The 20,974-nt window shown below is 36.4% G+C and overlaps 3 protein-coding genes across 4 annotated transcripts; all 3 read left to right on the top strand.

The window, feature by feature from the left end:
• Window positions 1–16: 16 nt before the first annotated feature.
• On the top strand, window positions 17–7,437 carry LOC132107698 (nuclear mitotic apparatus protein 1-like). Its single transcript, XM_059513854.1, has 17 exons — window positions 17–137; window positions 735–784; window positions 869–954; window positions 1,258–1,337; window positions 1,451–1,536; window positions 2,264–2,332; window positions 2,412–2,502; window positions 2,746–2,893; window positions 3,435–3,568; window positions 3,653–3,764; window positions 3,842–3,947; window positions 4,548–5,348; window positions 5,423–5,689; window positions 5,999–6,151; window positions 6,322–6,423; window positions 6,861–7,070; window positions 7,222–7,437. The coding sequence occupies exons 2-17, from the start codon at window positions 743–745 to the stop codon at window positions 7,237–7,239; spliced, it is 2,505 nt and encodes an 834-aa protein (XP_059369837.1). The 5' UTR covers window positions 17–137; window positions 735–742; the 3' UTR covers window positions 7,240–7,437.
• A 475-nt stretch (window positions 7,438–7,912) lies between these two features.
• LOC132107699 (NLR family CARD domain-containing protein 3-like) lies at window positions 7,913–14,464 on the top strand. Its single transcript, XM_059513855.1, has 7 exons — window positions 7,913–8,036; window positions 8,158–8,242; window positions 8,991–9,098; window positions 9,874–10,014; window positions 10,114–10,423; window positions 11,245–11,491; window positions 12,521–14,464. The coding sequence occupies exons 2-7, from the start codon at window positions 8,202–8,204 to the stop codon at window positions 14,107–14,109; spliced, it is 2,436 nt and encodes an 811-aa protein (XP_059369838.1). The 5' UTR covers window positions 7,913–8,036; window positions 8,158–8,201; the 3' UTR covers window positions 14,110–14,464.
• A 2,009-nt stretch (window positions 14,465–16,473) lies between these two features.
• Window positions 16,474–20,954, top strand: chordc1a (cysteine and histidine-rich domain (CHORD) containing 1a). 2 transcript variants are annotated; one of them, XM_059515053.1, is made up of 11 exons: window positions 16,477–16,714; window positions 17,210–17,259; window positions 17,490–17,546; window positions 17,851–18,011; window positions 18,180–18,283; window positions 18,620–18,678; window positions 19,134–19,204; window positions 19,289–19,391; window positions 19,494–19,613; window positions 19,739–19,801; window positions 19,892–20,954. In XM_059515053.1, exons 1-11 carry the CDS (start codon window positions 16,651–16,653, stop codon window positions 20,057–20,059), a joined length of 1,020 nt encoding a protein of 339 aa, XP_059371036.1. In that variant the 5' UTR covers window positions 16,477–16,650; the 3' UTR covers window positions 20,060–20,954. The 2 variants fall into 2 exon arrangements, with proteins under 2 accessions (XP_059371038.1, XP_059371036.1); XM_059515055.1 differs by lacking the exon at window positions 17,490–17,546 and having other exon boundaries at window positions 16,474–16,714.
• Window positions 20,955–20,974: the final 20 nt, after the last annotated feature.

Here is a 20,974-nt window from a genome sequence, read left to right on the forward strand (position 1 = left end):
TCCCTCGTAAAATTAAATTCACACTCCAGGGTATAAATATCACGTTATTGGGGTCTCTTGCTTCAACCCGCAGCGAAAGTTTTTAAAGGAGCCCAATTCCGCAGGAAAACAGCGGACCTGGCAACACTTGCTGACACGTAATATTAATGGCTCTTGTGTGTTGTGTTTTTTTTTTTTTTTTTTAATGGCTCTTGTGTGTTAGCATGTGTTTTTATAGACTCTGTATTTCTACCAGCTGTGGATTTGAATCAGATCTTGAGTATGTGATCTACTGTTATTTTGTTATAAAATTATAAAGTAGCTGTCTTAAGTTGCACGGGAATACGTATTTGTAGCAATAGCCAACAATAGATTTGTATTAGTCAAATTTATAGATTTTTCTTTTATGCCAAAAATCATTAGGATATTAAGATAAGATCATGTATCCACAAAGATATTTAGTAAATTTCCTACCGTGAATATTTAAAGACTCAATTATGCATTGCGATTAACTTAATTTGAATAACTTTAAAGGCGATTTTATCATTATTTTATTAATTATATATTATTATTTTTTTGCACCCTCAGATTCCATATTTTCAAATTGTTGTATCTTGGCCACACATTGTCCTCCTAACAAACCATACATCAATGGAAAGCTTGCTTATTCAAATATCTATTTAATAAATGTACCCTGGCTGGTTTTGTGGTCAAGGCTCATAAATGTATGTATCATCTAAACTCTCTATTTTAAGTGTCCATCATGCAGTTGAATGAGGTGAAAGAAGCAGCGCTGTTGTCATGGGTAAGTCGACTCTGTCATCTTTTAATGCTTTGTAGCCTGCCATTACATATAAACAGATGTTTACAGTAACTGATGTTCTTCCAGATCAACAGTGTTTATCCTGAGGAGCCCTTGACCAAAATTATCCAGATGATGGACGGCAATCGACTCCTTCAGTTTGCCTACAGAGTGTGAGTGTGATGGTTATGATAGAAATGCCGTTTCGTAACCTAATTTTTGTGTTTCTGACATTTGAATCACAATGCATCACATTCAGATTGGTCAGGTCAGTTCTTTAATTGCACACATAAATGCTTGTGATTGACGTAATGGTGACAGTATCCCTATTCCTTCTAACTACTTAACACACGTGTATATTTTGCATTAAATGTATTCTACATATATATAGATTTCATCAGATTTGGTGGTGTAATTCATTTGTAAGTCACTCTGACAATGTAAATGTAATGGTTAACGTGTGTCTTTGTTTGTAGGCAGGGGAAAGATTTCTGTGATGGTTTGCTGGTGTCTCCGTCTCCTAATGTGATGGAAATGATCTTCAGTATGCTACAGGGTGAGTATGAACGCCCCAAACCAGTCCTGGGTCACAGCGGGTCAGTGGATAAGACAGGTTGGGTTCTGGTTCTCAGCGGGTTTACCTTTACCTTTATTTCCTTCTACATGCAGCTGACTTCCAGTTCAGCTCGAGACAGGCCTTCCTCATGTTATGGAAAATCAGTCAGGGAGTGGATCTGGAGCTTCAGCTTGCCAAGGTGCGCTCAGTGATGGGACACCATTTATGCTGATGTGAATAGTTCAAATAGTTCCCTAGAAAGTCGTCTAAAACTCTTGCTCACAATCTACTACATAATTTCTGTCCTACAAGTTTTTTTTGGTTCATGTCTCTTTCTGCTGTGAAATAATTACTGGTTTTTATGAAGTAAGCGTTACTAATAACTTTGTATTGGTACTGATATTTCAAGATGAACACTAGGTTTACATGATTATCCATATGCTTTGTTTTTTTTGAGAAAAGTAGGAGCTCCATATTCTCACAATATCATATTACATCACATGAGTTGTATTACGTATCATTCCCAACAAAAAACACACATGCAAGCTTTTAAGATTGTCTAATGGTTGTATAAACCTTTGAAAATTAGTTTTATTATTATTAATTTACTCTTTTAAAAAGAACTTTCAAAAGCTAAATAGTCTAGTTGTTTAGTTGTTTTTGAAAAACAACAACAACAACAACAACAAAAAAAATGAGTTTTTCTAAATTAATTATCTTGAATACATGCAAGTCTTATTTTGAAAATGTTTCCAAATAAAGGTAAATGAATTTAATATCAAAAAGCTTAGTGCGATTCAACAATAAACAGAGTTTATTTATTATTTTTTTCATATTGGAAAATACATTTGAATGTGCACTTTTAGTGTTGTATTGGTGTAAAAAAAAAAACCTTCTGTTTGTTGTGTGTGTGTGTGTGTGTACAGGTGATCCTTGTACTTTGTTATTGTGGTTTTAAAACGTACAACATTGTGCCTTTGGACACAAAGACAGGGGTGAGTGTTCAGTACTGAACGACAGTTCTGTGACGTCTGTGCATTTACAAATCACTCTCTCTCTGTGTTTCTGTCTCAGTTGATGATCGCATCCATGTTTCACTTCGTAGAAGATGATGCTGATGGTCTGTCCTTAGACGAAGGCCTAGATCGATTCCTCACCAAAGCATGTAAGCAGCCACATGATCACATTTAGTTATCCACTGCCAGTAAAACAAGTTTGAGTCGATGCAAGTCTTCTGAAGAAATCTTGTTTCTCTTATCATACACTACAGTAGAAGTAGTTTTTAATAAAAGCAGTTGTATATTCAGTTTTAAAACTGGACATTCAAGCTTTGGATGCTGACGTGGAGTTAAAGAAATAAACGAGTGATGTTATTGTTTATTGATCTTCTGTCTGTCTCGTTCTCTAGCTGTCATGACTTTCTCCACCTCCAGCAGCGAGAACAGCTGCTGCTCGCCTTCGTACACCGATGACGAGTCCCTGATCTTCAGCCAAGGCCAAAACCCTCGCAGAGTTCAGTTTCAAGAGCATTTCACCGTGTCCTGCAGCTCCGTCAGGTGGGTCCTGGTATATTGTATACACTACCACTCAACAGCCGGGGGTCAGAAAGAAAGATCTGATCTGATTGTATTTTTGGTAAAAAAAAAAAAAAAGCAGCCTAAGTGAATGGAAGATAATTATTTCTATATTTGAGTTGCATTATAGTTATATAAAATATCCAGCTCATTTTCAAATATTTTAACTTTTTATTTGTTTGGTTTTCATTTATAGAAGACAGACAAAAATGAGACCTTTACACCCACACATAAAGATGCATAGCTAATTAAAATGAGAATGCATCATTCTTTTGTGGTTCCAGAGAAAAACGTACTTGCCTGAATTGGCCATCAGAGAAAATATTTAATTGTTTTTGTTTGTCAAATCTTTTGAGTCCTATTCTTAACACATTATGTTTGTTACCAGTTAACTTTTTCCCTTACACTTTTCTGCCCTACGACTTGAAGATGAGAAAATGATCTGGCCAGTTCATGGAAATGATCAGTGTGTTCACACACTGACTGTGACTGCAGTATAACACACTCTCATCTTGATCTCCAGCTCTCCAGTGCAGGAGGTTATGAGCACGCCTCAGTTGTTAAAGAGACTCCGGAAAGAATTGGCACGTGAAGGAGATTTGAGAGACGAGCTCAAGAAAGAACTGACCAATCAAATCGGCATCAATTTGGAGAAAGGTTTCCTTTATTCTGCCTTGAGTGAATGAGAGAATCTGTCCTGCTCTGATGTTGGTTGAACTTTTCTCTCTCTTCTGCACACAGAGGGTGTGATTTCACAGTTACAGCACAGGGTGGAGCGAATGCTGCGGGAACAAGGAGAGCTGGAGAAGGACCATAAAGCTGCACTTCTGGAGCTCCAGGAGAAGAACGAGAGGTGAGGTGCACTAAAGGTCAAATTTGGGTTTCCGGTAATTATAAAAAACAAATTCTCCTGTACAGTCTTATCCACAGAGTGCATCAGGTTGTAAAGCAATGCCAAGACTTGAAAACTGAAAACACTGAGAAAAAGAAAATGATTGATGTATTAACAAAGGAGAACCAAACTTTTGCTTCTCAGGTGAGATGCAATGTTTTTTTTTTGTTTTTTTTTTTCTCCTTTCTGTTTTGCTAATCTGTTTAAAACCAGTATTGAGGCGAGTAGGGATGACTAGTAATGCTAAATAAAATTTTGATTTAAAAGATAAACTGTTTTTAAATGGCCGATGGATTTAAAATTGATTAATGTATTTAAAACTTTTAATTCATGCTTTAAAATTTTGTTAAATTAAAAAGTACTGTTTTTTTTTTGTTAACCATTTCAATTTAATCCTTTTTATTTCATATTTTAAATTGTTGTTAAAGCCTTTTTTGTTTCTATTTTAACTACATTTTATAACGTGAATTAAATAAACATTTTTAAATGTCTATTCATTATTTGATTTAAAAACATTTGTTTAATAGTGTAAAATAGTTTAATTTTAACCGATTAAAGCTTCTGAAGTCTTAATTTTTCAAATGCATTTAAACGGTTTGTTTACTTTGTTTTAAACATGATTTTTGAAACACGATTTAAATATTTTTAAATGTCTATTGAATTTCTTTTCTTTATGACTGTACAAATTGCTAGTATGCAATAAATCAAAAGCTTCCTAACTCAAATCTGGATTTGTCCGAACAGATTTCCCTAAAAGGTGAAGAAATCTCAAATTTGAGGAACAAGTATGACACTCTAGACCATGAGCTGAAGCTTGTGAGGGAACAAAATACTGAATTAAAAGAAGTGATCAAATCAAATTGCCGAGTGCATGAGGACACTGTTAAGAAACTTCAGCAAGAGCTTAACTCTGCTTCAGAAAAAGAAGATATGCTGGTTCTGTCAGCGGAGCTAACGTCTCTTAAAGAGCAGATCTGCCGTTACAGTGAAAATGAAGTGAAGAAACAGCAAGAACTGTCTGTTTTAGAGGCACAACACAGTGTGTTGAAGGAAAAATTGACGTATCTTCAGAATCAGATAGCCGAAGTGAAGGAATCTGAGCTTAAACTGGAGCTTTGCCATCAAACAATGCTAAGAGTAAAAGCTCAGGAGCTCGAGAGGACTGTGAGGGAACATCACATCGAAATTTCCGCTCTTGCCTCAGAGAGAGACACTCAAATAAATTCTCTTAAAGCTGAAATGAAGAACCAACATCTGAGATCCGAGAGGCTTCGAGTTCAGCTGGAGCTGAAGGCGGAAAAGCAAAACGGCTCCATTCTTGCTCTTAAAAACATGGCTCGACAATGGGAGCAGCAGAATGAGGAGCTCCTGGAGAAGCTGAAGATCATGTTCACACAATTACAGCATTACAGCGGTAAAAACAAGGAGGCATGGGAGATGAACAAGTCTCTTGTGAACTCCCTGCAGGCCAACAGGAGAGAAGTCGAAGATCTTCAGATGGAACGAGAGCAGGCCAAGGCCAAAGTCAAAAGCTTGGAGGCTCGGGTTGGTTTACCTAGAATCCTAGAGTCTTTTTTTATAGTTTCGGTGTTTTCATGTGCAGCTGTGTTTTGTTTTAGTTGGACTCTGCTGAAAGGCATCTGCAGGAGCTTAGGAAGATGACCGATGACACCGAGGATGTGAGATGCAGGGAAACACAGCAGGACACCAGCAGTGACAGCTTGAACTTCGAGTCGTTTAATGCTAATGCACAAGATGTGTCTGGTATCGGAGTGGAGGATAAACCAGAGCATGCTGCTGACAACTGGATGCGTGTCGCAGAACTACAGGCTCGAAACAAAGCCTGTCTGCCTCACATGAAGAGCAGCTACCCGCTGGAGTCCAGGGTAAGCGTACCTGCTGAGTTTTTCTGCTGCCAAGTTTGTCCAGGTGAAGTTGTTAGCAATGCATATGAGTAATCAAAAATTAAGTTTTGATCTATTTATGGTAGGACATTTACAAAATACCTCCATGGAACAGGAGCTTTACTTAATTTCCTTATGATTTTTGGCATAAAATAAAAATCTATAATTTTGACCCATACAAAGTTTTTTTTTTTTGGCTATTGCTATTACATCCATTGGGCTCCTTACCATAGTAATGTTCTAATGTAGGTAACTTCCAGTACATGTAACTCTTTTCATCTACTTCTGTAGCCCACTGTGGGGCTTCCCTCGTTCACATTAACGGATGAGGACCTACGGATGGGTGACCCGAAAGAGAGCATGCGCCGTGCAGCTTTACACCTGCATGAATCCCAGACTCTCAGACCACCAGGATCCCTGCTGCATGACCCGAACACACCTGAGGTACGACTCAACCAGGACATCTGCCAGAAAACACCCTGATCAACCAAATATGATCCTCAACAACAACAAACACATGCAGACTTATTTCTCAATATGTGTTTTGTGATTCAATAAACTGTTCCTTTTTAAGAAATATATATTTTGAGTTGTGTAATTGTGCAATCCTTTAGCAGCAGTACATTGGCACAGGTGAGGCAAAGAAGTTGGCGAGCTGCATCTCTCGGACCATGATGCTTAAGAGCAGGCATGCTAACAGACGTACAAATGCTGAGGTAAGGTAGTTTATATATGTTTTTGTCTGTCTATAAAGTGGAATGCGAACGTTTGGGAAGAACAGTTCTCAGTTTAATTGTTCAGAACAAACAAGGGACTCATGCACAACCATCACAAAACAGAAAGACAGTCTTGGATCATCCAGGAAACGGTACACAGTATTAAGAACCAAGGGTTCCCAAACCTTTGAATGGGGTTATTTTAATAGATTTCAGCAATTCTTTTTTGTGTCTTGTTGACTAAATGTAAACATCTTTTATGTACAATATCTTACTCAGATCATACTAAATGAATGTTATTTTTTATTTAGTACGTTACTCTCTTATTTTTTGAAAATTCACATTTTCACAGATTCTGCAAGGGGTTCCCAAACTTTTGCATGCCACTGTATACATGCATGCATATAATTTTTCTGCCTTACTCTTTTCATCTGTAGCTTAAGGAAAGGAAGTCTGTTATGTTCACCATTGTTAACACACCAAAACACCAAAGAGGTAGCTTGCTGCAGCGAGGCCTGAAGCATCGTAAGGAAGCCTGTAAGTCTCCCACAGCGGCCAGTCGTGCCCTGCAGCCTGCGAGGAGCACCGCTAACAGCAGATCGCCGCTCTCGCTGAGAAAATGTCCTCGCAACAAGTCTCAGAAAAAGGTACAAAGAGCATGACCCACCATTGGAGTTGATAAGAAATTGCTGTAATCATGAACCAAACTTCACTTGAGCTGGGAGTTTATGTGAGACTCATGTAAGACTAATGCATGGTGCACAATTTCTGTTAAAATAGTGTTTTGTGTGTGTTTAGGGAGAGCAGGAGAACTAACTCAGCTGATCGTCTTTCCTGACTGTATGTATCTGCTTTTATGTGGTAATACACTTTAATATTGTTTAATTCTGATTTCTTTCTCCACACGTGATTTCTTACTTGTCCAGGATCATTTTAGTTTCTTTTCTGTTCACTTTGTAAATTGATTGAATGTGTTTTTGAATAATGCATTTAAAATAAAAGATTTTTGTGATGTACTTTGGGGTGGTGTTTTTGAATGTTTCGTTTTTACTTTTGATCATCATAAATAAATTAAAGCAGAGGTTATTTACTTTCTATGGGGATAATGTTTTACAGATGCATTCCTATTTCTTTCTTTCCTTGTTTCTTTGCTAACGTCCTTTAATCATATATATTTTTATTTTTATTTATTTTTCTTTATTTATCGTGCATTATAGACGTACTGTATACATTACAAAAAAATTCCACAGGAAGATTAATATTTATGCAATGCTTTATTACCATGAAAAAAACAGAAATTTATAAAATTTTCTATTTATTTGCTAATCTTATGTTTAGAAGAAAAAAACATTGGAGAACTGAAATGCGTTGCAATTTAAATTTAATAAATTGTATAAATTTAATTTTGCGCCGTCTTTTCCCATTCGCTGCTGAAACGGAAAGTAAAAGTGACGTCATCTGTATGATCGGAGACTATCCTGTCGTTTATGAGGAAGCGCAGTCAGTCAAGGCCGCGGCTTCAACGGAACACCTTTCTTTTTTTTTTTTTTTTAAACTACATTCATCGAACTGACTTTAAATAACGTCAGTTTAACGCTAGAGCGCTGTTTTGGGTAAGTTTTTGTCGCCTTAGTTCACGCTTAAGATATTGTTATCGCTCAAATATTGTTTTCAGGCGACGAGTTTCCTCATCATGCGATTTGTAATCGATATTTTTTCCACTTTCTTCGGTAGAAGCTGTGCTGTAATCGGTTTGTAAGGAGTCTATAACCGTCATCATGAGTAATTTCGGGGACGATAGTGATTCTGAGGTGGATCGGTAAGTGTTTCGAGGTTTTGACGGTTGGTTCTTGTACAACCGGCCTGTTTACCTTCGTTCAGCTAAACCGGGTTAGCGTTAGCTTGCCTGCAAAGCTAATTAAAGAACCTAAGAATTTCCTAAAATCAAAATAATGAAATCCAAAACAACAATTAGAATAAACACGCTGTAAATAGTAACAGGTATTAAGTGACACAGTACGTTATGTTAATAAATCCTTTTGGTTTGTTTGTTTCTATATTCCTGAAATATATCGTTCTACAATCATTCTAGAATCATTTTGGTGCAAATTTGGTTTATCATTCCATTTTAAACCAGCAGTACACGTTCCTCTGTTATTGGGAAGATCAGCAGGGTTATTAGGGTTATTGTGGGGAGACACATAATCTGACTGATCAAATATCAAGCCACTTTATCAAAAAACATCATTTCTGTCAGTGAAATAATTGGGATTGAAATACAATATGCATTTAAAGAAGCAGAGTCTTTGCTAGTTTAGATATTTGAGGAACTGCTCAGGCTTGCATGAACACTCGTGGTATGAATATGAAGATTTCACTTTGATTTTTAAGCATATTAGATTCCAGCCAAGCAGTGTGAGTTCAGTTGCCCTCAGAATTACAGGTGTCACTTTTTGAGTTTTGTGCAGGGACTGAGTTTCCATTTGTTGAAAGGATTTCAAAGCAGACACATGCTTGTTTCCTCTGCTGGTTCTATGTTTTAATGTTGCTGTTAACTGTATTTTAAGGATCATGACGGACCGGCCACCCAGCAGTTATGGCTCCATGCAAAGTGACCATGAAGATGAAGAGGAGGATGAATTTGAAGAACCTCCGATCAAACTACCTGCAGCAAGGTGTGGTAATATACAACAACAGCAACACACACACTAAAAAAAGAATTGGTGTCTCATTCTGTTAATAACAATAATGATTCAGATTAGAACTGTTTGGATATGACATCCTTGACAAATTGTCAATCATGACAAAACCACAAATGACTTCCTTTAAGTGTGAATCATACCTGTTTTTAAACTTAACTCAAATTATGTCCCTTCCTTTTTATTTTATTTTCTGTTCAAATTGATTAATTTATTGTTTTGAAGTAAATGAGAATTAATTTTTATGTAATTTCTTAGTTTGTTTTTGTTGAAATAAGTATTTTATGCTCCCCAAGCTTGCATTTATTTAATAGAAAATATACTTAAAGCAAAATTGTAAAATGTTTTGAAATTAATTTCAATAAGTTTTCTTCTGGATATAATTAAAAGGGTATTTTTTTGCTGTAATGCACAGCTAAAATTTGGTCACTTTATTTTAAGGTCTAATTCTCACGATTAACTAACCATTAACTAGGACCTTGGCCTCAATTAACTCCTAATTTGCTGCTTATTAATAGTTTATAAGGTAGTTGTTAAGTTTAGGGTATTGTGTAGGATTATGGATGTCGTGCATTATATGTACTTTATAAGCACTAATAAAGAGCCGATATGTTAATAATAGGCATCCTAATAAGCAACTAGTTATTAGTGAGAATTGGACCTTATTCTAAAGTGTTACCTAAATTTTTTTTTTGCATCATTCCAGTCTTGGTTAATTTATGTATTTACAATCATGCGTGTGTATTTTCAGGGTCAGGCTTTACCGCTCCGATTCGCCTGAGACTGCGATTACTGAACGTACGAACACAAACCAGTCCAGCATATACAACGATGGACCGGTCCTGAAACCACAGTACTCCATGCATGGAGCAGATTCTCATGACCAATACAGGTAACCACATCCACAACACACACACACACACACACACACATGCATCTTAATGTTTCCAATGAAGTTATGAGGATAATTTTCACATTTCCTGTCATTCAGCATTAACATAGAGCCTTCGATCGCGGAGCCGCCTGAGCTTCAGAGTGACTTAAGGACAGAAGCAGCGATGGATGGAGAGCAGAACGACAGAGACTCGGAGATGAATGAGAGAGACCCGCAGGAGCAGCAGAATGAAAGCGCTGCGATGGAGGAGGAGGAGCAGGCAGAGGCCACAAAAGACGACGATGATTTTGATGAAATTGTTGTAGGTTTCGAAGAACCCAAAGATCCTCCTCGTCCTCCGGAAGAAGGCTTGGGGCTACAGTTTCAACACACACACAGCTCCCTTGCCATGCCCCATGTGATGAGGGTCAGTAGATGTTTTTCTGTTCCTGATGAGAGTCTAAGAGAAGGAAACTTTGAGAAACTTAAAGCCTGACGTGAAATAATAGTCTAAAAATTCCTTTTGAAATGTATTAGTCTTTAATGGCTCATGTAGTATGATAGTGAGATACTGAGCTTATAATTGAGAATGAAAAACAGTTCTATATTATTCATCTTATTTTATTTTTTTATAAATTATTTTATTATTTTGGTGCAGATGCTGATGCAAATTCTGCTCTCAGAATTCTATATCAATGTAGCAGACCACTTAAAAAAAAAAAGTTCTATTAATATCAGTTGTGACTATATTTCCCGAAAATATGACATGGAATTTAAATCAGCAAAAAGACAAGCTGAAAGTAGACTTTTTTACAGGTAAACTAAAGGTTCTTGCACACACATTTTCATCCTTTCCTATAAAAATGCTTGCTACGAATGTGAAAACGCAGAAAATTGAACCTGATTTGAATTTTATGATGGATGAAAGTTTTGGAGGCAGTGTGTAAACCTTATTGACAAAATGTGAAGTATTTATTTTTTTAGAGTGCAAAAATTTCTAACCTTTTGAGAGATTTCTCAATGACTTTAAGACTTTGACTTGCTAACTGAATGTCTAAACTATCAATCAGCTGATAAAAGGCATATAGTAAATTGTGCACAACAGGTTTTTCAAGCAAAAGTTGTTCATTTTGAGGCCATTTACATGTAATTTTAGAGAGCGATGTGGCCAAAGGTTTGTTTCTATATAAACCTGTTTGATTCAGGATCCTTCCTGTGTTTTTTTTTTTGTCTTTCGGTCTCCTTCAGCAAATGGTGGGGTGTCTTTCCCAGCTCCATCCGGCAGATATCACCTATTTAAAGTGCTCTCTGAGTACTAACTGCAGATTCAAGAAGTATTCCTCAAAGATTGCTGATTTTAATGACCCGCTCGATCTGGCCGATAAAATGATTGAGGTCTGCGGGCTGGGAGAAGCTCTGCATATGACCATACGAGGCATACAAAATGTCGGAAACGACGCTCTGGCAGAATACCTGAGGAAGACCTGCAGAAGAGGTACAGCAGATTCAACTTTTTTTCTTTTTTTTTTTTTTTTGGAGGAGCTTGGCAGACTCCTAAAATGCTTATTGAGTTTCATGCACAATTTAAACAAAAAAAGGAAAATGTCAACTGACTCATAATAAAATCATTGCCAAGATAATTTACATGTTGCCTGTCATAGACTCATGTGGTTAAGAAAATGGACAAGTCTTTTTTAAGAAAAACTTGGGAGGTGTATTCTGAAACGCATTTGAATAATTAGGTTATCAATGATCAGTAATGGGATAAATGTGTTTTATATAGTATAAAATTAAAAAAAAAATTTTTTTTTAATTTATCCTTTGAATGTTAGGTTAGAAATGTTGATGACAGTATTTAGAACATTTAAAGTTTTTTTTTTTTTTAAACGTTTAAAATGTTTGTATTATGTTAAAAAAGCTTAGTCACTTTCAGCAACAATAAAATATTTTCTAGTCTATTTTTGCTCCTCTAACCTGGAATAAAATATAATTTATAGACGATGCACAGCTGTATTTTCAGCATCATTCCTCCAGTCTTCAGTGTCACATGATCTTCAGAAATCATTCTAATATGCTGATTTGCTGCTCAAGGAACATTTATTATTATTATCAATGTTGACAACAGTTGTGCTGCTTTATATTGTTGTGAAATTATTTTGTGAAAAACCCATTAGATTCTTTTAGCATTTATATGAAATGGAAACATTGAAACTCTTGTAACATTGAAAATGTATTTTACATTCACTTTTGATAAATTTAATGCACCCTCGCTATATAGGAGTTAATTTCTTGGAACTTTTAAACGGTAGTGTAAACAGTCCTTTGTGACTCACTATAATGACTAAACGCATCACATATGGAAAGAACAACATCCAACATTATGCTTTACAAAAGTTTTTAGTTTTTTTTAATCTAGCAAAGTTAATTTCAGTATAGAATATGGTATAAAATAAACCTGGTAATGTATAAAATAACTTTCTTTGTCTTTATATTCAGTCCCTGATTTTCTTTTGTTTCTTTCCAGCCGTGTTACAGCATGACCTGAAGTTAGCCCACGACCGACGCTATTACTACCTCTACGAAGGCCGATGTCGACCAGGACGGCAGCGGTACATCAGCGACGTTTACGTCGAGCCCGTAACAGTCATCAGAGGCATTAGGGAGCCCATCAACCTCGAGAATGAGGTCTATAAGATACCATATACGATCAAGGAAACCCAAATCAGAGCCGCCGATATATTTCGACCCCTTCCTCATGAACAGAAACCCATCCGTACGATCATGATGACTGGAATTCCCGCCTGCGGTTTAACGGTAGCCGTGAATAAGTTCATCATTGATTGGAAGGAGGGAAAAAACAATCAGGATTTTCAATTAGTCTTCCCTTTGCCAGCAAAAGAGCTACACCTTGGGAAAGATGGAAATCCGAGCTTCCTAGAGCTGCTCGGTAGCTTTTTCGCAGAAGCCGATGACATTAAATTCATCGAGAAGCCCGATTGCTTGAGTCTCTTCATCATTGACGCTCTAGAACTTTGCAAACACAACCTGGACTTTAAAAACAATGAAGTTATCACAAGCGCCAGGGAGAAAGCACCATTAGATGCCCTTCTCACCAGCCTAATAAAAGGCACTTTGCTTCCTAACGCACGAGTTTGGATCACCAGCCATGTCACTGCCTCCCACCGAATTCCTTCAGAGCTAATCGACAGGTATGTAGAGTTAAGAGGATTCACGGATGAGATGAAGAAAGAGTATTTCACCAAGAGAACCACTGACCCTGAGCTCGGGAGGAAGGTTTATAACCACATGAAGAGCTCCAAAGCCCTTGAGATCATCTGCCACCTTCCTCTCTTCAGCTGGATGGTGGCGTTCATCTTCGAACGAGGGTTTCAAGATCCTGAGTACGGCAAACAGCCGCCTGGCATCACGACGTTTTATGCCCAGTTGATCGTCGTGCAGATGAACCGCTCATTCGAGAAGTACCGCGGCTGTAACGTTGAGGCACAGAAGTGGAGGGATGAAGATAAGTCGTTTATTGAGATGATGGGGAAAATGTCCTTTCAGTTGATAAAAGAAGGTCGGGATTGGTTTACGGTGGAAGATTTGAAGTCTGTCGGCCTGACCTATGAAGATTTGCGCAGTCGCGATGAATTAACCACTGAGGTCAAACGAGAGAATGAAGACATTCGTACTTGGATCTTCAAGTTTGTTCACCTTACCGTTCAAGAGTATATGGCGGCCATGTACGTCTATGTAGCGTTTAGGAAACATGATAAAAACATGATCGAACCAAGCAAAATGTCTTGGTTTCAAGGTCAAAACAAGGATCGGCCTGTGATTGAACTGTACCGTCCTGCCATCGACCGCGCGCTGGCGTCTCCCAATGGTCATCTGGACATGTTCCTGCGCTTCCTGATCGGATTGGTGACTCCAGGGACTGAGGAGAACCTGCACGGATACCTGCTCAGTCACTACCACCCCAAAGCCAAAGGCACGGAAGATGTGGTCAAATACATCAACAAAACAATTAGCGATAAAAACACCCATCCTGACAGGAGAAGAAATCTGGAGTTGTGTCTGGTGGAGCTGGAGGAAGGCAAACAGGGAAGATGAGAAGAAATAGGAGAGTGTTGATCTGTTAAGCGGGACTGTGAAACACTAAACTAAACGCAGTGTCCCACAGGAACAATTCCGTTAAAGGGATGGTTCACCCGGTCATTATTTATAATTCTGGTCAAAAGTTTAGGATTCATTTGGATTTATGTTTTTGAAAAGTCTCTTCCGAGGCTGCATAGATTGGATCAGAAACGGTGATCTTGTGAAATGTTATTTCGGTTTAAAATAGCTGTTTTCATTTTGAGTGCATGTTAAAATGTAAGTAGTAATGCAATCACTACTCCAGTCTTCAGTTTGATACTTCAGAAATCATTCTAATATGCTGATTAATTATTGTCAATTGTTTTTTTTCTCTTCCAAGATTCTTTGACGAATAGAACATATGAAACAATCTTTTGTAACATTATAAATGTCTTTACTGTCAGTTTTGATCAATTTAATGTAGCATTAGAAATGTATCTTATGAAGCAAAACATCATATTAAAATGATTTCTGAAGATCATGTGACACTGAAGACTGGAGGAATGATGCTGAAAACACAGCTGCACATCACAGAAATAAATTGCATTTTTAAAATATATTCAAATAGAAAACACTTTAAATTCTAATTTCGTTTCACTTGTTTTTACTGCATTTTAGATCAAAAACAGAAGAGATTTTCAGAAACATAAGACAAAAATCCTAAAGATACCAAACTTTTGATTAGTAGTGTACATCAATAATATCTTTGGTCACTGCAGATTTTATTGATTGGGAGAATACTTTTTCTTTTCCTTTTTGTTCTGATAAAATCCACTGATTTGAGAGACACAGTGGTGTGTAAATGATAAATTCAGTTGGGTTTATGGGGTGAGCTGTTCCTTTAACTCTTTTTGGTGTTGTGAGCTGAGAACATCAGTTTGCTTGTTTTAGTCAGTATGATGATGTGCTTGCTTTAGGCTTTTCTACAGCTTGAGCCAATATGAAAAAGCCATTTATAGCACTAATAAATGTTAAAGTTAGACAGTGCTTCAAAGGGATGTGCACTTTAACAACAATTTCTGCTTTCCAGAATCACAAGGACCTTAAGAAGAAAACAATCTATCAAACATTATTCATTAAGCAGTAACGTGAATAATTATAGACTATTATCCTGACACAGCAGCATGATATTATGTTTTTATTCATTTTTATTTGCTTATATAAGCAGTAATTGTTTTATCAGATCTTAAGAAATCATAAGAGATTGATAGATTTTACTTTCATCGTTTGCTTCAGATTTACAATTTTGAAATTGTTCTGTTAGTCCGGTCCACTGATATATACTGACAATTGATGGATTTGAGATAAAGTAGTATTTAATTAGCTGTTACTTCTTTTTTTACATTTTTTTATTTTTATAAGAAGAGTGTGGGTTGCGAAGCCAAAGGTTTGTCGATTCATGCATGATCATCACCACAGTGGTTAGTCCATGATAAACATTTATAATAAAAGTGCTTGTAAAGGAGGGATGTTTCTTTCCATATAGAATTTATAAATAACATAAAAAAATTAATACAATGTATATGCATTCTTTATAGCAAAGATGTTTATATATTTCTATAAACATTTGCAATGATTTGGAACTTTCATGCATTTTTAAAATGCAATTATTACCATTTTTTATTCATTATTTTTTTCTAGGCTTATTGACTTGTAACTAAAAACAATTATTACTGAAAGTAATTTTAGTAGCCAAATTTTGCCCCATGATTTAAAAAAATAAAAATGCATTAATTGCAATTAAATGTGTAATTTATGCATATATTTTATTAAAAATATCATAAGTTGTTTAAATAACACGGTGCAGTTGTTGTTGCTTGGATAGAGCCCCCAGGCTAAAATCTACAGATTTTAAAATCTGATTTTCCGATCTTTGCCGATGTTGCCCGAGTCCCCGCCGTGTGCTGCATCGGATGTATCGTGACGAACGTTCCGAGTTAAAGATGTGTTCACGGTTCTTCCTCCATGAGGCGTTTTGAGGTCCAGAAGCCTACAGTGGTTTTTCTGTTTTTGGAGACATTTGTACGATGCAAATCTTTAACCATTTAAATATTTTAATTTCAAGAATTGCTGCATGTGTCAGTGATGTTAATCTGCCTAAGTATTCTTTTAGAAGATGATCCAGCGTCATCTATTAATCGTAAGTGATTGTGATTGGTCCATCCTGTCATATGGTGAAAAAGTAGCACGTGACCTATTTAAAAAAAAAAACAGTGCAGACAGTAATTTATATTACATTTAATGATCACAAAGATAAACTTTAACAGCCGTCACATAAAAAAAAATAAACAGTGACTTGTCAAAATAAAAAGCACCCAATTTGTAACACCTACTTCCGTTCTACTCGCTCACCATTTCTGTTCATGCGGCGCGTGTCGGAAAAGTTCGCGAATTTTCCCGAACGCCTCGCGTGAGTTTCCGGCAGAGGAGCAATCCGGCGTCTAACGCAGTTCAATATAATAAAAACAACGTTTTTAAAGGTTGTGAATACTTGATTTGTGTCGTGAAGTGTCCGTGATGTCCGTGCTGTGTTATAATAAAGGCTGCGGCCAGAGGTTTGATCCAGAAAGCAACCCTGAAGGTGAGTGTTTATCATGAACTTTACTAATCATCTAAAGTCTGCGCATTCATTTGTAAGTTATACAGCTCTATTTAATATTGACCTTTTCTGTTTCAGTGGGCTTCCATGGCTCTGGTTTTCTGTTTGCTTAATGCATAAATATAAATAACGTTGCTTTGTTCATTGTTTATGATTTAGCACATGCATTTATGCTCATTTGAACTGCATAGAACAGTATGATGGCTTTTACATGACAAAACACTGCAATATACTTTATATTTGAAAGTCATTAACAAACATATAATACATGATATTTAATGGAAATGTCACATAACTTTGCGTTATAATTTGCTTTATTTTTTTAAAGAAGAATACACTAAAGAGAAACTAAGTAAATATCTGAATTAATAATAAAGAATTAGTATATAGAATAAATAAATACATACATTTGCATGCAGAGAACTTTGTTTATAGTGTATTGTTCATTAGTTTTAAGTGTAAAATCATGTTTTGCAGATGCATGTACGTACCATCCAGGAGTTCCTGTGTTCCATGATGCTCTGAAGGTGAGTGTTTGAGAATCCTGGGAATAGAAATATTCATTCTTTACATAATTATCTATATTGCTGTATCATTGAAAACAATGTTATCTCACACTATCCCTTTGCACAGTTGCAAACAAATTGCATATTGATTTTGATTTTGTACTATTTACTTGTATTTATTGGTGTCAGTGTTGAGAAAATATTTATTTAGTTGTTTTTTTTTTAACGTTATTTCTCTCTGGTTTCTTCAGGGTTGGTCGTGTTGTAAGAGACGCACGACAGACTTCTCAGATTTTCTTAGCATTGCGGTAAGTGGCTCAGATCCCAGGTCTTTTAAAGTTTAGTGAAACATTTTATACTCAATTACATGTGTCCTACTGGTCTAAATACATGCTTTGCATTTAATTCTCAAACAGTCCCTTTTGTAAAAAGTTCAATTATATTCTAACCAGATATCAGAACTGAGTCAAATTCTTTCAGAATCTTAGTCTCAGATTTATCGCAGAATTCTAGCATTAAAATAAAGCTATAAAATCCCCGTTCTTGCAGATTCGTCCATGCATGTCTCATCATCTCATCTCTGAAATACCTCCACATGCTTGTTTTTGTCAGGGCTGCACTAAAGGTCCTCATAACAGTGAGAAGCCTCTGGAACCCGTGAAACCAGACGTGAAGGTGTCTGGAGAGAAGAAAGAGCTGGAGGATCTCAAACCCAGGTTTAACGAGTACGTCATCCAGGCGCCCAAACCGCTGGAGTTCATACAGAGACCCAGGTGACTCCTCATCTTCATCTTCATCATTATTAGACACTCGTCTTCTGTAGAGCTGCTTTAGAGCTGAAATAGAATCATTTCTGTGGTTTCTGAGTTGTGCAACATTAACAGGTTTGTATTTTCTAATTTGAGATGTTTTGTCTCTGATAAATGTGCTGCTGTGTTCAGCTCTGATGAGCCGCTGGTGGAGATTCAGAGGAAAGTGGCTCCGTCTCTCAGTCAGGCACTCGAGAAGCTCAGACTCGCCGGCGCTGAGCAACCTGAAGAAAAAGGTAACGCTGCACCAAAACAAAGCTTGTCGAATTTTTTTATTTTTTTATTTAAACACATTCTGAAGTTTTGCATTTCCAAAAAGTGGTGAATGGAATCAGTATATTTATAGCAAATTATATCAAGTGAATCCAGTTCTTTGTTCTGAAAATAGAAATGAACAGGCTATATACAAAAAAAATAAAAACTCCTTAAATATTATAATTAATAATAATATATAAAGTATAATAATAATAAAGTATATTTTTAAAGAAATATAAATAGTTTCTCATTGTATTTTGATGGCTTTCATGGCTGTTGCATGCAAAACCTGAACTGAATGCATTTGTGATTTCCAGACGAGGACGGAGGTGAGGTCAAAACTGGGACGACTTGTAAAAATGGAGGCTGCTTGAAGGTTAAAAAAAAACATTTGTTCTGTATTTATTGTGCACAAAAAATTGTACAATAAGGTCTCATTAGCTAACAGTAGTGAATGCATTAATAAAGAGCAATGCATTTGTTATTAATACATCTTTGTTTAATGGTAAATAATTAAAGGCATAATTAATTAACATTATACAATAATATAATATATACAATTATAAATAACGATAAATCATGTTTTTTTTATTGTTGTTTTATTGTGTTAGCTGTATTTTTTAACCTAATCAAAATAACCCAACTGGAGTTTGATTGAGATTTATTAAAATGCACAATAAATAAATCATGATTTTTGTTATCTGTTTTTGCGAATGAACTCCGTCATCTATATATGTATTTATATATCCAATGTTAGCAAGTGAAACCTTATTGTAAACCCATTTTTATAATTAAATAAGCATGCTTATATTATGTGATCCTGATTATCAGACATACAAGGGACCGAAGACTGATGAGGAGATGTGTTTATATCATCCCGGGGTGCCCATCTTCCACGAAGGGTGAGGAGCATTTACAGTAAAACAACGCTGGACAGTGTTTTGTGACCGTGTTTTTAATAACATGCATTTATATTCACATTTCAGGATGAAGTACTGGAGCTGCTGTAAGAGGAAGACATCAGATTTTAACTCCTTCCTGTCTCAGGAGGGCTGTAATAAAGGATCACACCAGTGGAGGAAAGACACGGTGAGCGGCAGCATCACACACACACACACACACACACACACATCAGGTCAGGATGATGTAATGTGATGTACAGTGATTCGCATGATGTTTCTTGTCCTCCAGGGAAAGAAAGTGGCTCCATGTAGATTTGATTGGCACCAGACAGGAAGTCAGGTAACCATGTCCATCTATGCGAAGAACTCGAACCCTGAGCTCTGTTCTGTGGAAGCCAACAGCGTCTCGGTGAGTGTGTGTTATATTACAAATGTGTTTTTATTTTGAAGTTAACTGTAGCATTCTCTCGTGATATTGTTTATTATTTTTCTGTCACTGTGTTGTTTGATGAAGGATGTGTAATTTATCTACAGCTCAAAATACATCTAAACTTTGAGGGAGATAAAGAGTTTGAGCTGAAGATGAATCTGTGGGGCGTGAGTATCATGAACCAACATTTATCTGCTGTATATCAATATATCTTTTCTGAAATGAGTTATATCTGTGCATCAATTTAAACTCGATAGGTGATTGACATCAGTAAGAGTGTCGTTAACATGATGGCTGCTAAAGTGGAGGTAGTCATGAAGAAGGCGGAGCCTATGACCTGGGCCCGGCTGGACCTGCCGCCTCCGAAGCCTGAACCGACCAATGAGAAGACAGAGAATCAAGACGGAGAGCGAGTGATTGCTTGATGAGCCAGACGGCTGTGATTAATGATGAAACCTGCAGTCACCTTACAGTCACCACACACTGTTCAACTAAGAAACGAGAAGAGATTATTTATTCAATTAATTAGAGTTCATAAAAATCATAATGTCGGATGAGCACGACAACAGTAGACCATTTAATTTGACGTGAATGAAAAGCTGTGAGTGATGGAAGTACATTTAAACAATCCTACATTATTATTATTATTATTATCAATGGTAAAAACGTTGTATATTAGTTGTCTTTAACTGTTGAAGCCGATGACGTTTATATAACATCACAGCAGTCAACTTTTACAATTTGTTTTCACCCATCGGGAATTAAAAACGTTTTCAGGATATTTTTGTCCATTGTAAATTTGCAATTACATATTTAATTGGGTGAACAATTAATAAGCATAACCATCTCTCACAGCCTTGTTTTCATTGGCGTCAGATTTAATATGTCATCAATTTTTACTGAAGTCTTTCTTAAAGGGTTTCAGATATCATTCGTTTTTTTACTTGAAGTAACATCATTATTAGCTGAGGATTTGGTTTAGACTTGTTTTCACGGTCTCTCTGTAATGTGGTCGATTCCTCTAATATGTGAGTGTTGTCAGCATTTACACAATATATACTTCTTTTTGTTTGATTTTTCCATTCCACGTTGTTGTCTGATTTACAGCCTTCTGAATTCTCATAATTTCCTCTCATGCACTTTCACCTACTCTTTTGCTCCTGTAAACACATGCTGTGTAGACTTACTCAGGTTTGGTTCAAATCCAACTAAAAAAAGCACAGTAAATCATGAAAAAAACCATGCATTTGCGTCTGAATTGATCTTTTATGGCACTGTCTCATGTTACTGTAAACATTAAATCATTGTACCGTACTCTCATATTTGTCTTTTTGTCTCCT

Source organism: Carassius carassius, chromosome 28 (assembly GCF_963082965.1).
Source record: "Carassius carassius chromosome 28, fCarCar2.1, whole genome shotgun sequence".
In the NCBI taxonomy this organism is placed as follows: Eukaryota; Metazoa; Chordata; class Actinopteri; order Cypriniformes; family Cyprinidae; genus Carassius; species Carassius carassius.